The sequence below is a fragment of the Anser cygnoides genome, chromosome 20 (assembly GCF_040182565.1).
Source record: "Anser cygnoides isolate HZ-2024a breed goose chromosome 20, Taihu_goose_T2T_genome, whole genome shotgun sequence".
NCBI lineage: Eukaryota > Metazoa > Chordata > Aves > Anseriformes > Anatidae > Anser > Anser cygnoides.
The window spans coordinates 9,442,902-9,458,859 of NC_089892.1; the positions used below are offsets into that span (position 1 = coordinate 9,442,902).

Here is a 15,958-nt window from a genome sequence, read left to right on the forward strand (position 1 = left end):
CAGGCTGGCAGGGGATTTGGTTTTGTGTAAATCAGAATTAATGCAGCCCGAGGGTTCTCTTAAGCTTCCCTCTTTGGCGTCTAAAGAAATAAGTCCTGACTTATGTTAACCCAAGGCAGAGCTGCTGGCAAAGCCTCCCTCTCCCACTTCACTTGCTCTCACTTGCCAGTCCCTGAGTCACCGCAGCGGGCTCACTCGCCCTGCTAGGCAGCACCTCCAGGCTAATTCATTCCTGGTGCAAATTAAGCCAAGGACTTCTAGCCTCAGTGAACCTGGTGTAAAATCAACATCTGGCCTCTCTGAAACAACTCCTGGTTTATCTCAAGACTCCGTCATTCTGTCATGGGGTCTCAAAGCTCCGCATCCAAACAGGGGGCAGAGACCTCACCCCATGCACAACCACAACAAGTATTTCTCTCCTCCATTTGACACGGGACACTTGTATTAACGTGCTGCAGCACAGCGGCTTCATTTCAAAACTAAAATACTTGCCATCTGAGTCTGGGGGAAGTTTAATTGTCACAGTTTCTGCAGTGCCATGCAGCTGGTTATTGGTTGGGTTTGTGTATTTGATTTCACCTTTCTCAGCTCAGTTTTGGACTTCTCTTTGGGGAGTTTCATGCTATCAGTTTCAGATCATTTCTCCCATTTATCAAGATCATTTTAAATTGTAATTCAGTCCTCTGTACTGTTTGTATCTCTTCCCAGCTTGGTGCCCTGGACATACATTATAACTGTACTCTCTATTCCATCGCTCTGCATTAATGAATAAATTACAGGGAACCTGATTCCGGGAAAAAAACACTGCTGTTTGAAATGCTTCCCCAGCCTGACAGCAACCAGTTAGCCCTGTCCTCTGGGATAACCTCATCCTCCGTCCTCTTCTTAACGCCATTTCTGAGATCTTGCCACTTACTTTAAGTCCCGCTGCTTTAAATACTGAGGCACATACTCTTCAGTCTCTTTTTTTTTTTTCTTTTTCTGACCCCCAAGACCATATTCTCTATTAATTACATGGTTTGATAAATATAATTTTTCTGCAATATCTCAAACCAGCCAAAGCTGATGGCACATCACTGTTACCTCTGCCCTGTTTGTAGTGGTCTGCACGCAATTGCAGGCTCTCCCTTCGTGGGTCTCGTTTGCAGCTGTGCCTGCTGCAGCAGCGAGCAGCAGCCAATGCAGGCAGATCTCATTTCTTTGGATGAATTTGCACTTTCAGCAGAAGTTGAAGATAACTTTCATCAGTTTGTTGTTGTTTTTTTTTCCAGTGAGCCTTAATGAGGAGAACAAAGTTGTCGAAAGCCTCGCCTTGCCCTTCCCCTCTTCCAGCACACAGTCTTCTTTTACAGTGCTTTTTTTTTTTTGTCAAACAGCTCCACAAAGCTGACAGATTGACAGTCATTAAATACAAAAACTTCATTTCACAATATTCCTAAAAATACATGTTTCAAATGAAAAATGACACTCGCTTAAGGCATAAAGTGAGGTTCTTTTTCTTCCCTACTTCTGCCTTTTTTCCTATGAAGACTTAAAATATTATGCTTTTTATTATGGTAATGCAAAAGCCTCTTTCTTGCACCTCAGATTAAAAAAAGGACACTTGCTATGTGCCTTGGATAATGATTTGGCTATTGATTCAGCTGGTGCTTTATTAGATTATTTTGAGACAGCCTAATATAATTGCATACCTATTTATTTTCTATTTCTATGCCAGTCCAAGATACAATCTTTTCTGCAAGAAATTAATACTTTCTCCTTTCAACCTCAAAGAAAGATTAAACTAACCTTCTTACTTGGATTATTTTGGGGAACTGTCTTTTTCAGTGGAACATTTATCTTGAGGGTTTTTGATAGTCTTTTTACTAATGCTTTGAAGCCAAAACCTCAGTTGTGAACAGTCGATTCTAGGCTTTTCTTTCTTATTTTGCACTAATGCAAGAACTACTGGTGTCAGATAAGAGGAAAAGAGACTCCAGACGAGGAAAGAAACAAAGGAAAGGAAAAACAACCAGCTTTCATATAGGCAAAGAGAGGGGAAGGTAAAAGGAATTGTATTGTTCTTACACAGCTATCTGCAACCAACTTGTCCTGCTTGCTGCATCTGATGGGCGTGAGTGCAGGGAAAACAGCAGGAGTCTGGAGCTGTGGACAGAAGGAAGGGAAGGACTGCCAGCAGCCTGACGGGCTTATTCCTAACATTAAAAGCTCCAGACTTATTAAAGATCATCAGGAGTTGTGCAAGGGTCTTGCAAAAGCAGGAGGAATTTAAGGTTGGCAAGTTTGGATTTACACACTGGAATACGCTGAATGATTCCTGCAAGGCAAATCCTCTACGTTAGCACCCAGCCTGGCAGGACAGCAAATGGCTCCAGTCAAAACCAGCTGCAGCCACAGCACTGGGAAGACTCAGGGTCCTCTCTCATGCTTTCGCACTGTCCAAGTCAAGCTGCCTGGGGACCTTCTGATAAAGCATTGGCAGCCAAAATTGCTCCCCTCTCGATGAAAATGTTCCCAAATTCCTGGGTTCTAGATATGTGGCTAGGGATGATCTGCCTGCTTTGCTTCTGTTTGGACCCTGGGAACAGAGCCAGAAGGGAAAAGGAAGCAGGGGTGATCTTCAGATCAGAAAATTACTTGCCCTGAAACTGAAGTCACATGCTAAATTTCAAACAAAATGTTCCCATAAAAATAATTAACTGATTCTTGTTCTTATTTCACAGGAAGCACCATCAGCACTGCTTTGCCACGTGCCTGCTTTCTGGGGCGCCTCCTGGGATCACCCAGGCTGTGAACGACCAGGGAGGGTCACCCCTGCCACCCCTGCACACGCTCCTGTCCACTGCTAGGCCCTTCTCCTACTTAGATTCTGTATTTAACTGCCAGAATTGTACAAGGGATGAAGCCCAGGACATACTGAGCCTGAAAAGACAAAAAAGAGTCAAGCATCATCAGACAGAGCAGAGGTGTTGAGGGGCTTTGATTTCATCCCTCCCTTCCAGAGGGGGGTGCTGAGCATAAGATCAAATTGTCCCTTTTATCCTTTTTGTCTCTCTTTGGCCACAGCCGGCACACCATCTCTCTCCTGCAGTGGGCACTTCATTCCACATCCCCACTCGCTAACAAGGCTGCAACCATCCATCTAGGTGGTCTACATAGGATACTGATGTCGAAACTGCCCTGAGGTACCGAGCAAATTTGCGCTCAGCTTGCCCAGAAATGCCAGCGGCCAGTCCGTCCTCAGCATCACCTCCAGCAAGGACTCGAGCAGCCTGCCTGTGCCAGACCGCAGGAGCTTTATCTGGAGCGCTCCTTAACAGGCAGCAGCAAGGAGATGCCGACCTTCAGACCGAACATCACAAGCTGAGCAGGGAGCAAGCTCCGTGAGCACAGGCAAGCCCTAAAAATTGAGCTCGGGCTTCAAGCAGCACAAATGTGTCCTAATTGTACCTTGTACTGCACGTTAAGCCATCCAGATGACGCAAATATTTTGGTGTTAATAAGCCATTTGTCCATCTGGTGCTCTCCCCACGGTACAGAGGACAAGTCTTCTCAATGGTATTTTAGAAATGAAAAGCATCAACTGTAAAGTACACATGATGTCTAAAAAGAAATACCCCAAAGACCAGCTCCAAACCATTGCTGATGAACATGGATGGGACCTGTGCCAAATCATGCTGTGCGAGTCCTGTACTATGCCCACGTTGATCCCAGGGAACTGCTCATCTGCACGCAGCCTCATCCAGGAGAAAACAGCCACAGCTCCTCGCCGGACACTGCACGAACAAAGCGGAACGTCGGCGCTGAGCACTTTTTACCTCCATACTGCACCAGGACTGACTGGGCTGGCAATCTGTCCGTACTTCCAGAGGTCAGAGCTCAAAGTAAAAGAATTGGTGCTACAGATGCTTAAAGCAGCTTCTGATCCCTTTTTGGGGTATGAGAGCAAGTTACATCACACATACATGGGGTCACATCTGCCAGGGACAATGCAGACAGAGCGGCAGCAGGGAGACTTCAGGGACAGGTCTGTACTAGCAGCTGGGGCTGGTTTTACTAACCAAACTCGTTGCAGAACAGGTGGAAGTCTAGATCAGGTGCAAGAAGCTGTGTGTCTACCTCCATACCTCTGTGTTTCTAACTCCGTACACCTGCCGGTAGAAAACTGCTCCCTGCTGAGTCTTTGTCAGGAGTCTGGCTTCAGCACACAGACAGCAGCAGGCCTCCTTTTCTCAGAACACCTCATTGTAAGATTAAAGAATCTCAGTTTAAAACAACACATCTACACTGTAACCAAAGCCAGCCTTCCTGGCGAGCAGTAATTGGAAATCCTTGCTTCTGCGAGAAGTATGCAGTCAGGTAATTCTCACCAGCTGAATCTCAGGGAAACATCACAGAAAATTGATGTGCTTGCAAGCACTGGAACTTCTGCGTGTTCTGAAGAATAAGCCTTCACATCCTCTTTTGCCAGAAAGGAAATAATGGGGGGAGAGTTTTACTTCTTTTTTTCCCCTTTCTGTCTCTCCCTGTTCTAGAGAACCGGGGTAAGAAGTGCTCATTTAACAAAGGGATACGACAAATCAGTAGGAGAAAGTGGGGACACGCACCATATTTTTTCTGGACAAAGAGCCTTCTTTTCCTGATAAACAAACTGGATGAAATTGCTAATCATAGCCTGGAGCTAGGAGAACTTTTTTGAGGAGTATAACGTTGGAATCTGAGCACCTGTTCTCAACAGGAGGAAAAGTTTCATCTCCAAAGGACAGACCAGAATTAGCATGGCTACAACCTTTTATGAGGCCATAGCACTTCTCCAGCCATTAGACTAGACTGATTAAAAATGCTTTGGTCCTGTTCTCCTTGTACCAAACCTGGCTTTTTCCCAGCTTGACACATTTTACTTCACAGGAGGCATTTGTTTCGATTTTACAACCCATTTAATAGCCTCGATTCCTAAAGGGATGCTTTCAGAACTACAGTACACTAGCATTAAAGTATTACTACAGGAGACACCACAGCAGTCTCCTCTTTCATCGCCCTGCGTGACTGCTGGCAGATAGTTGTTTCTTTAAGACTTCCATCCACCCTGCTTTCCTCCCTCCCAATCAAACTCCACAGGTCTGAGAGGCTTTCCAACGCTGCACTGAAGGTCTGCAGAAATACCCAAGGTTTTGCCTGAGGAACGGCGTCAAGGTTTCTTCCAACTGCACGAACTGCAGGTTGGATCAGCTACGTGCTGATTGAGGTCTCCTTTTTGCAAAAAGCTTGAAACTGAACTCAAAAAAAAAAATCAAAGTTACATTTAATATTCTGCCAGGGGAAGGTGTGGTGGAATAAACTGCTAAAACATGAAAGTTCTTGATGTACCTGTGTGTATTCTTGACTGAAGAGTGAGACAATTATTTCACGCTGTTCCTGAGCGCAGCAGGATGCTACAGGATTCAGCATGACCTTGGTATAAACAAGCAGTGCCTAGGACTTGACTAAAGGAAGGATAATTACCGCACAGTCCCTGGCTATCAGACTATACTAGTGAACTGGCAACGTTTTATTTCCCCTAATAGTCAGAAGAACATTTGTTCCTGAAGGTTTTCAGAACGATCTGGCTGGCTCCATCAGACTGCAGCCAAGAGGAGGAGCTCTCTAACGGGTTTTAAACTTACCTGCTGTGACCTTCAGATATTTGCTTTCTCTTACCTTCTTTTATCAATATTTGATATTCATTCTTTGGTCCAGACTCTTCATGCAACACACTGAGAGTACCGACAGTATTCAGAACAAGTTAGCAGGCACAAGAAGACTGACTAAAGAGACTTTGGAGTTCACTGAGTGTTTTTACTTTCAAGTGTCATGGTGCCAGACTTGTAACTCAAGCTAACAGCATATACAGAGGATATTCAATACAGAGAAACTCAAGCACCTGAAGATTATCAGCGAGCACTGTACAGCCAGAGAATTCTTCTTACGAGGTTTAACCCTGTATGAAGGCTAACAACACACTGAAAAATGCATTTTGGTCAACAAGAATACAGTTACACAGGTCTAACAATTACTGACTCAAGGCCAGCATCTCCCCCCCCCCTTTCTACTTCTCAGAGGAAAGGCTCTCATTGAATTCTATCCCAAAATAAGGGAGCATTAATGTGCCAACCTGAACACATGTTTAATAACTTAACACAGATCTGAGACGTGGTCATGTAATGTTTGATTAAGCTCTAAATCTACATCAATGAAGAAACTAACAGAAGTCCAACAAGATGCTGATAGCCTACAGCTCACTGAAATAATTTAACACCTTCACAAGAGCAGTCTGGGTATGGCTATGAGCTGTACGTTCCACCTGAAGCTCAAATGCTGCTACCAGCATTTCCCCCACACTTACTCCTTCTTCCACCACTACCCATTGATGCGGTAATTCACGTGGATTTCAGGTTTGATGTCACACACCAGTGACAACAGCTGGGAGAGGACCACCTCACGATTCTTCTGGAAGTTCTGCTGGATTACACTCATCTTTTCCTGGGTCTCTTTCTCAACCTCAGTGGTGCAGCTGCCATGAGATCCAAGTGCCTACAACAGCAAAGGAAAGAGGAAGCTCACATGCAAGTTGTTTGACAGAGAAAACATTATGATGAGCTCTGTATTTTGTCGTTCTGTACTGCCTCAGTGCACCTCAACCATTAGTCTTTGCTGGGGAATAACTGCTCTGAAAAGACAGGAGTACACTCGGATTGTACTCTCAGATTTCCCACAAAACTTGCCCTAGTTTATCACTCACGCCCATGCGTTTTTATCTTCTCATTCACCAGCTACCAGTTTAGAGCAGAAGCTTCTGAAGAATTCCAGAAGTCAACATCCCACTGTACCAGCAACTGGAACTGTGAATCCCTGCACACTGCTGTACCTGATGGTTTAAGAAAATTAGTACTTGTGATTTAGTTTAAGCCTGGTCTTCACATCATCCCACTGCTAGAAGAACCTTTATAACAAGCCAGGGATTTTTAACAGGACTGCAGGCTGTGTGACATAGAGTTTCTCGCAGATTACAGCATCTCCCTTGCTCCATAAGCAAAGGCAGAGAGAGCAAGCTCCCATTTTAAGCGGCGAAAACAGAGACATGGAAAAGTATGCTGAGACAGAGAGTACCCTGGGACTCAAATTCAAAGAGCTTCTCTCTTTGTAGAAGGGTAAGTTAAACAGAACCAACTGTCACGCAGTAAGGTCTACTTTTTAGCCTGGAATTACCTGGTATCATACACCCAGTGAACCAAACTAAAATGTGATTTTAACAAATTAATTTTGACCAACTGGCAGGAAGGCTATCGTACAGAAAACAGAGGGGGCGTTACTGTGCTAACCGAAAACTGGACAGAGGGGAGAGCTGCCAGATCGTTTCCTGAAGATTTCAGAAGGAATGGCAGGGACACACAGCAAGCAAAACCATCCTACCTGTGCTACAGCCCTCGGTGGGAAAGGGGCCTCAGATGTGCACCTCTGGGCAGTAACTCCTCTTGCTCAGAACCAGAGGAAGACGTACACCCTGGCACACCGCCAGGCTGCTGAGCAGAGCACGAGCCTTACAGCTTCCTCAGCAAAAGAGCGCTGCCCACAAGGCAAGCGGTTTCTACCAAGTTAGCACTGTGGAAGCCAGCTGGCCATGGGAGGAACGGGCTCTGTCTTTTCTGACGCTGCCACACAGAGCGGGTCTGGGGAGGCTGAGAGCCCCCCAGAGCACCAGGGGGTACGTGAGCTTACCACGCTAATTCACTGCCCCTGCGTAGCTCTGGCTCTCAAGACACAACATACCACACTGATTCACTTCCACCAGTCTCTCCACGACACGCGGCTGTGCGTCACAGGAAGGCAGTTAGGGAAGTAGACCTCTGGCAACGCGTTCCACCCCGAGGGTGATTCTCAGGGCAAGTACCCCCAGTTTTAGGGCTAAGGGGCTGGGTAGGTAACAGTGAGTGATCTAGCAAACCAACCGCTGCTTCCTTGGCCTTGAATTCCTTCTCCCTCTGCAGGCGGTACTGCTCAATCTCTGCCTGGGCTTCTTCTTTGGCCTGCTTCAGCCTCCGATTCTTTCCTGTTTCCAAAGAACAAGACGTGTGAAATAAAGAAGAGTAAGTACTGAGAGCATGTTGCCCCTCACCCCTCCAGCGACCTGATGCAAACCATGACCGTAGCATTTGCTATCGCAGTACCCCCTTCTGCAGGGGGCTGTCAGCACTGCACGAACTGCACACCCGCACGGCTTTGCGGTGTCAGCCTCAGAGGCACCAGCCTGCCCCGAGTAACACCGAACCACTGCCCAGCTCACCAAGCAGCCAGCTTCCAGCAGCCAGAATTGGCGCAGTTCTCACATCCAATGGATACATGAGGTAACCCGCAGGCCTGGCTTTGCTCACGTGAGCATCTCAGAGTGATCCCAAACAACACAGCAGGAAGAACAAAAAGTTTTAGCTTTGCTTCAGGTCAGTTGTGGAAGCAAGAGAGAGAACTGGGTACCGCATGACTTCCCCCCCGGGCTTCCCATCAAACCCTTCACTCAGGGTTATCCTCAGAGAGTGTTACAACAAGCTGCTCCTTGCAATGCCATCAGCAGGTACAAGTCACAGAATCACAGGATCACTAAGATTGGAAAAGCCCTCCAATATCATCTGGTCCAACCATCCCCCTACCACCACTGTCACCCACTAACCCATGTCCCCAAGCACCACATCCAACCTTTCCTTGAACACCCCCAGGGACAGTGACTCCACCACCTCCCTGGGCAACCCGTCCGAATACCTGACTGCTCTTCCTGAGAAGAAATGTCTCCTCATTTCCAACCTGAATGTCCCCTGGTGCAGCTTGAGGCCATTCCCTCCAGTCCTATCACTGGTTACCTGTGAGAAGAGGCTGAACCCCAGCTCCCCACACCTTCCTTTCAGGCAGTTGCAGAGAGCAGTAAGCTCTCCCCTGAGCCTCCTCTTCTCCAGACTAAACACCCCCAGTTCCGCCAGCCGCTCCTCACAGGACTTGTGCTCCAGGCCCCTCACCAGCTTTGTAGCCCTGCTCTGGACACACTCCAGGGCCTCGATGTCCTTCTTGCAGTGAGGGGCCCAGAACTGAACCCAGCACCCGAGGTGCGGCCTCACCAGAGCCGAGCACAGGGGGACGACCACCTCCCTGCTCCTGCTGGCTGCTCTACGCCTGACAAAGCCAGGCTCGCGAAGGGAAGAACCCCGCGGGGCCAGGCAGAAGGCGGGAGCTCCCCCCGCGGGGCAGCTCCTGGGGCCCGCACAGCGCGGGGCCGCCCAGCGCCGGGCCCAGCACCGCGCCGGGCCCCAGCCGCGGCCCCAGCGTCCCCTCGCCGCCCGCCCCGTGCCGCACTCACGCTTGCGGGCCTCGGCCACCTTCTCGGCCGCGCGCTTCTCGGCCTGCAGCAGCTGCTGGATGCCCTGCGACTGGCTCGCCATGGCCCCGCTCCTACCGCTGCTGCTCTGCCGGCGGCGTCCGCGTAATGCGTCACCGCGCCGCTGCGTGCTGCGTCACGCCTCCCGGCCACGCCTCCTCCAGCGGCACGCGCGCTCGGACACGCCCCCTTCGCACAAGCCACGCCCCCTGGACCAGGCCACGCCCTCCTTAACACAGGCCACGCCCCCCGGAGCTGTGTACCCCCCCCCCCCCCCCCCCCCGCTCCCCCCCCCCCGCTTTTTCGCCCCATCCCTTGAAAATTCCGAAGGGAGCCTCTCCTAGGCGACGGGCAGGGGGATGGGATTCGGGTTTTTAAAATTTAAAAGATAAAAAAGTTATAAAACATACATTTTAGAAATTACAAACTTAATAAAATTAATACATTTAACAAAATTAACAAAATTAACAACATTTAAATTATTAACAAAATTAACAAAAGTAACAAAATTTGAACTAACAAAATTAATAAAATAAGGGTTTTTAAAGTATTTATTAAATAAATAATTTTAGAAGTTAATTTTATAAATTCTAAAATTAATAGGATTAATAAAAATAAAGGGTTTTATCTTCTATTAAATAAATCAATTATAAGATATAAATTTTGTAAATTCTAAAATTAATAAAATTAACGAAATAGTAAAAATAATTAATAAAATAGTGGTATCAGTTGAAATCATGGATCATTTTTTAATAAAATTAAAATTATTTTTATTTATTATAAATTGATTTTATAGATTTATAAATTATAACTAAAAAAACTTAATGGGTTTTGATCATTTTAATTGTCGTGGCAACCCTGGAAGCCCGCGGCGTGCTACTGGCGGTAGTGCTAGCATTAACGTTAATGCTGATGCGGATGTTGGTAACGGTAATGGCAATGCGAATGTTAATGTCACTAATGCTAACGGTACTGTCGCTAACGGCAGCGCTAATGTTAATGCTGATGCTAATGTTGTCAGTGTTAACGTTAATGCTGTCAATGTCGCCGTCACCGATGTCAGTGCTGCTGTCACTGATGTCAGTGCTACCCCACCCGCAGCCCCGGGGCCCCCAGCACAGGGACATGGCGCTGCTGCAGAGGCCCAGGGGAGGCCGCGGGGCTGTCCTGGGGCTGGAGCCCCCCGCTGCGGGGCCAGCTGTGTGCTGGGGTGCTGGGCTGGGGAAGGGAAGGATCCAGGGAGACCCCACAGGGGGCTTCCAGGGCCTGAAGGGGCTGCAGGACAGCTGGGGAGGGACTTTTTGTCAGGGGTACAGTTATAGAACAAAGGGTAATGCCTTTAAATTAAAAGAGGGTAGGTTTAGATTAGATATAAGGAGGAAATTCTTCACTCAGAGGGCGGCGAGGCCCTGGCCCTGGCTGCCCAGAGGAGCTGTGGGTGCCCCATCCCAGGCAGTGCCCAAGGCCAGGCTGGATGGGGCTGGGGGCAGCCTGGGCTGGGGGCAGGGGTCCCTGCCCATGGCAGGGGCTGGAAACAGACGGGCTTTAAGGTCCCTGCCAACACAAACCACTCCACAGTTCTCATATTGCCCCCCGAGCACAGAGCCACCGACACACAGGATTCATGGCCACCCCAAATACCTGCGCTGAGGGCACCTGGAAGGCCGGCCCCATGTACAGGCACCAGTACTACCCCACCCAGCCCTCGGCCCTCACATCCCCGTGACGATTCAAAGCCCTGACCGCGACTCCCTGGTACTTTTTGGAGCATAAATCACGAATATTGCCAGGGTGGAAGTGCCAGAGCCGAGGCAGTGACTCACATCCCCTCAGGGTGGTGGCTGGTACACAGCTCCCGTTCCCCGTGATGGAGGGGACACGAGACAATGAATCAAATACTTATTTACAGAGGGGAATGGGAATGATGAGCGTGCAGCAGGGTGACCTTCAGCAGGGCCCGGAGATTAACTAAGTGGGCCTGTCAACCTAGCCTAACGCTCGCTTCAGCGAAAGGAAGATAAAGATGGGGAGAAGAGCTCTGGCCATAAATCTCTGTTTTGAAGCAAGCCGGGGATGGGCAAAGTGTGTGGCCACGGAGCAGGAGCAGCTGCTGGGTGCAGATGTGGGCACGTCCCCAAGGCACTGACAGCCTCATGGGGATATCCAGCAGACCTGGCCAAGCCAAAAAAAGCCACCTCAAGGTCTGGTGGTGGTCAGCTGGTGCAGAACCAGGCTGTTTTGAAACAGAAATGGCCCAGAAATGAAATTCTTCTCATCTTGCTCCAAGAGGAGCCCCCTGTCCTTCTCCCACCTGTGCAAAAGTCTCCAAATATTAAACTCTTCCTCCAACTCCCGCAGCCCTCGGATAATGGTCGTTGTTCCCATTTCCATCTAGGAACTCACCGTCCCTGTTAGCTGCTGCCAGTCTTCAGAGATGTTCGTATGCTGCTAATTAAAGCGCTTGAGCTGAACCCACAAATTACTCCGCGGTAGAATGCTTTGAAAGCATTGCAGCTCATCCCAGGGGCTTGCAGAAAAGCAACAGTCACCAGGATGTTATTTTCCTCCAGGAAGACTGGGCTTTTTGGACTTGCTGCTCCTAAGATAACGATTCCCTTTTCTACCACCAGACATATTCTGGTTATAATTGCACAAAGCTTTCAGGCAAAAATCCCACCTAAAGTACAGCTTTGGGTTGACCAAATGATGAGCTTTTGACAACTTCGTTTTGATGCTTAACAAATAAGATAATAATAGCTTGTATATAAACAATTCTTCCTTTGGTTGCGCTGATTTTCAGCTTAAGATTGTTCAAAAGCTAACTGAAGCCTCTTGGTGTTGGTCACATGAAGCACATGTGAATTTCAGAGCTCTTTGATCCATTTTCCGCTTCAAATTTTGAAAAAGAATTTTTCACTCACTGTGAAAAATGGGTTTCCAATTCCCAGACCTGCATTGGCATGCATAAAGAGATACTTTTACAGCTTTAACCCTATCAGCAAAGGATTTACAATTGAGCAGCGCAAGTACTTCTGAACTTGTCTTTTATTCCTCCAAGATTAATTGTACACGAGCTTGTCACTAGCTAGTACAGAGGAAGAGGCTGCTGCTGCAGCTGGTACTAGCACCCCATTATTTGCCTGGTGCTGATTCATTAATACCATAAACTCAACTCATCCTAAATTTCACGTACCCCACATTCAGTGGAAGACTGTAGGAAGAGCATCTTTAGAAGACAAAGGCTAGCCCCATTCTCTGCCATGGGAAAATAAGTTGCTAAAATCCTTCTGACACAAACCTATTGCCCCTGGACTGCCCTGCCAGGGCTGACCCACCCCAGCCTGGCTCTGCCTGTGCGTGCACTGAGATAGGTAGCAGCAGGAAAAGTTCAGTATTTCAGAAATACTGTCTCGGTGTCAGGAAAAGGTTGGGTTTTCTTTCTTGCAAGCCTTGAAGACCGATTTTCATTTTGGACTGGTGCCTGTTGCCTTTCTGCTTTTGTTCTGTACTGGCTCATGACTCTAGGCACATGCTAAACCGATTTCAGAATCAATCAATAAATCAGATATTTCTGGAACTGGGAAGAAAAAAAAGGGAACAGATTTCCTTTGTCTTTGTTTTTCTTTCAGTTTCTAAGCACAGAAAACATGCACGATGTTTTTTGAACCTGAAGTCATTACGGATTCCAACGCATTTCATAAGGAATGAGATTTTAACCATTATGTTTGGCTTCTTTCCAAATCAGGTAATCACATTTCCCCTCTCTAAATTCCCCTGCACCTTCAGTTGGATGCGTTATGCTCCATTCCCTGACTTATGTTCTGCTGTGCAATTGTCTGCTCTTTCAAAAAGGTTTTGTGTTGAACGCCTGGGAACTGAACTGGTTTCTCTCTTCTGAGGTTTAATTCATTAACACAAATCACTGCGGCATTGAGATGATGCAACTGTTGGTTGTGGATAAACGATCGTCGGTTGATAGTTTAAAAACTACCAATGAATAATTAACTAGAATTCATAGTTCGGGGAATATTTTACATTTATGAGCTGAGTAATAGAAATCCAAGCACAGCATGGCAGTAGAATTTAAAATTGAAAAATCAAACCTCCAACTGTACAAGTTGATACTGCTTGAATGTACCCAATCTACACCAAGAATTTGGCCCAAAATACCCAAAATAAAAGAAAACATTTCATTTTGCATTTGTAGTCTGTGATCAAGGGCAATTTAAAGCCTGCAATAACCCAATTGCAGTGACAGAATTACACCAGCAGAATGGACTTATGTTTGTACCATAAAGAATTGATTAAAAAAAAAAAAAAACAGTTCAAGAAACCATATTTCTGGTGCCAGCTCTCATTACCTTTCTCTGGGACAAGCGTGCAGCCTTGGGATGCTGCGAGGGAAGCCGTGCAGGCTCGCCTCAGTGGGTAACAAGGCAGCACGGGGGCTTCCCAGGCTTCGCCCACCGCACATATGCTCCCCTCAGATCCTCCTGCCCACCGCCGCATCCCAATCTCCCCAAGCCATGCCACAGCCCCTCTGTGACCCAGGTGACAAAAAATAATTACCCCCGAGCCTGATGCTTGCAATGCCATCAGTATCCCAGTGTTAGGGAGCATGGCTGGCAGTCAGCCACATCCATACAGCGCTGCCTGGGACAGGGTTTTAGACGTGATGATGGCAAAATAAGTCAGGTCCTGTTGCACGTTGGTAAGTGGTTTATCCTCTAACACGTAGCACCAAAGCTCTGACTGCTGAAGGCAACTATCAATTCTTCATCAGCTTCTGCAAGAACACAGTGTTGCTCCTGTTCCACCTGAAGGAAACCTGCTCAGTGCGGCTTCCCCTACTGTTTAGCCTCTCCCTGGGCTTTTCAGCTTGGCTTTGTCTGCCCCAAACCACTGCTTTCTGGTGGCTGCATTTCAGTGATGGATGAAATAAACCCCGTGTATGTAGATTGCCTGGTGCTTTGAGACATGTTTGAGTAAATGACAGACTGCAGTAGAAGTCTCATTCATTATCAATATTGCTCAGAAATATCAAGTGTCTGACGCCTCTATTTTATTTGGATGCTCATTACAGGCTCTGGAGAAATGGAAACAAATACGCTGTGGCACACCAGAACCGAGCAGCACAGGGATGCCAGCCAGCATCGAGCAGTGGGAGAGAGCTCTTTTGTTACTAGACCACAGGGGAAGATGAGGCTGCTGGGGGATGCTTCTCTAACACGTTCTCCTCCAAAGGAACAGCACCTGGGGTGCTAGCAAGGGCCCTGTTTGCCCCCGGGCTCGAGGAGATGCCTAGCAGGAGTTCCCCGCAGGCAGGCTCCTCACAGCACTGCTCGCTTCAGCCAGCCGCAGGCCGCCTGCCTGCTAAATGAAGCAGAGTTTCTCCATAAGCAGCAGCGAGAAGCTTCCCTGCCGAATTTCAGCCAAGTGCCCTGGATGGCCCCGGGAAGGGGAACGTCACCCACTCCCGGCCTAGCTGGGGTCGGAGCCTGCGGTCAGACAGCAAGTGTCTGCCCTCGGAGCTGTGCGAGCACCTACACACCGCTACCTGCTGCAACTGCTTCGTTCACAGCATTCATGGAAAAATCCTAATAACTAGCTTCTATTTTTAGGCTGTTAAACACCTTGGGAAGCCTGGGCTCTGTATCCCCACGCTTACCGGCCCCATCCCTCACACGGGGCTGTGGGAAGAGGCCAGAAACAGGCCGGCAGCCAGCACAACCCTCCCATGCTCCTGATGTTCCTGCCAAACAAGCCCCAAAGATTGCTCTGCTCTGGCAGTGCTCAACACCTATTTGACTCCCGGTTACCAACATTGCAGAATTAAATCCACCTAGCTTACCCGAGTTACCCCTCGTTCTCCTCTTGCTCTTCCCTCACCAGACCAAAACCCAGCTCCATCCCACTCACTTCAATTGCAGTTTTCCAGACAGCTCTGAGCTGCAGGAAAAAAAAAATAAGAGTGTTTTCCCCACCACCTCATCCATCAGCTTCACGGCTCTCCCTTCTGCTGCCAGGAAGGGTTCTTCAGCAGCTGGTCACAGTGGAGCCAGCCCAGGGCCATTCGGTTTGCTGCATTACAGAGGCTGCAATCATCATCTGCTTAATTGTGTAACGGGCAGGGGCACGGGAGCCGAGCTGGGTGCCATGTAATGAGATTGCAGTTCAGGAGGTTTCAGGACATTAACAGTGTGAATAACCTGAAAGAACCATAGTAACAAATTGGTTATCAAGAACAATAAATTGTCTTCTTACATAGGTGGCCTGGGGTTTTCCTTGCTGGGCTGTTTTGTGCCTCGGAAAGCCATGAGTCTGTCTATAAGACTATAACAAATTCAGCACAGAGCAATACCCAGGAAAAGACCAAAAGCACTTGATTAAACACTATTTTGGGAATGCAGAAGACAAAGAAAATGAAGGCTGCTGGCTTTTAGGTCTTTAAGGTGAGGACACAAGTAATGCGACAGCTTTCATCCCATTTCCCCTCCCCAATCTACAGGGCAGTCCTTTTGGGGAAGACTTTGGGACTGACATTGCAGGGCCTGGAGCCAG

The 15,958-nt window shown here is 47.9% G+C and overlaps 1 protein-coding gene across 1 annotated transcript; it reads right to left on the minus strand.

The window, feature by feature from the left end:
* Positions 1 to 5,814: 5,814 nt before the first annotated feature.
* On the minus strand, positions 5,815 to 9,569 carry ATP6V1G1 (ATPase H+ transporting V1 subunit G1). Its single transcript, XM_048054847.2, has 3 exons — positions 9,380 to 9,569; positions 7,986 to 8,086; positions 5,815 to 6,570 (listed from the first exon to the last, which is right to left on the minus strand). Exons 1-3 carry the CDS (start codon positions 9,459 to 9,461, stop codon positions 6,397 to 6,399), a joined length of 357 nt encoding a protein of 118 aa, XP_047910804.1. The 5' UTR covers positions 9,462 to 9,569; the 3' UTR covers positions 5,815 to 6,396.
* Positions 9,570 to 15,958: the final 6,389 nt, after the last annotated feature.

Bases quoted from the DNA above. Each gene is read 5' to 3' on its own strand.
- ATP6V1G1 (XM_048054847.2), bottom strand. From the start codon at position 9,461: ATGGCGAGCCAGTCGCAGGGCATCCAGCAGCTGCTGCAGGCCGAGAAG. The intron at 8,087-9,379 runs GTGAGTGCGGCA...CTTTGGAAACAG, and splicing joins GGTGGCCGAGGCCCGCAAGC to GAAAGAATCGGAGGCTGAAG. The intron at 6,571-7,985 runs GTTGGTTTGCTA...TTGCTGTTGTAG, and splicing joins TCAAGGCCAAGGAAGCAGCG to GCACTTGGATCTCATGGCAG.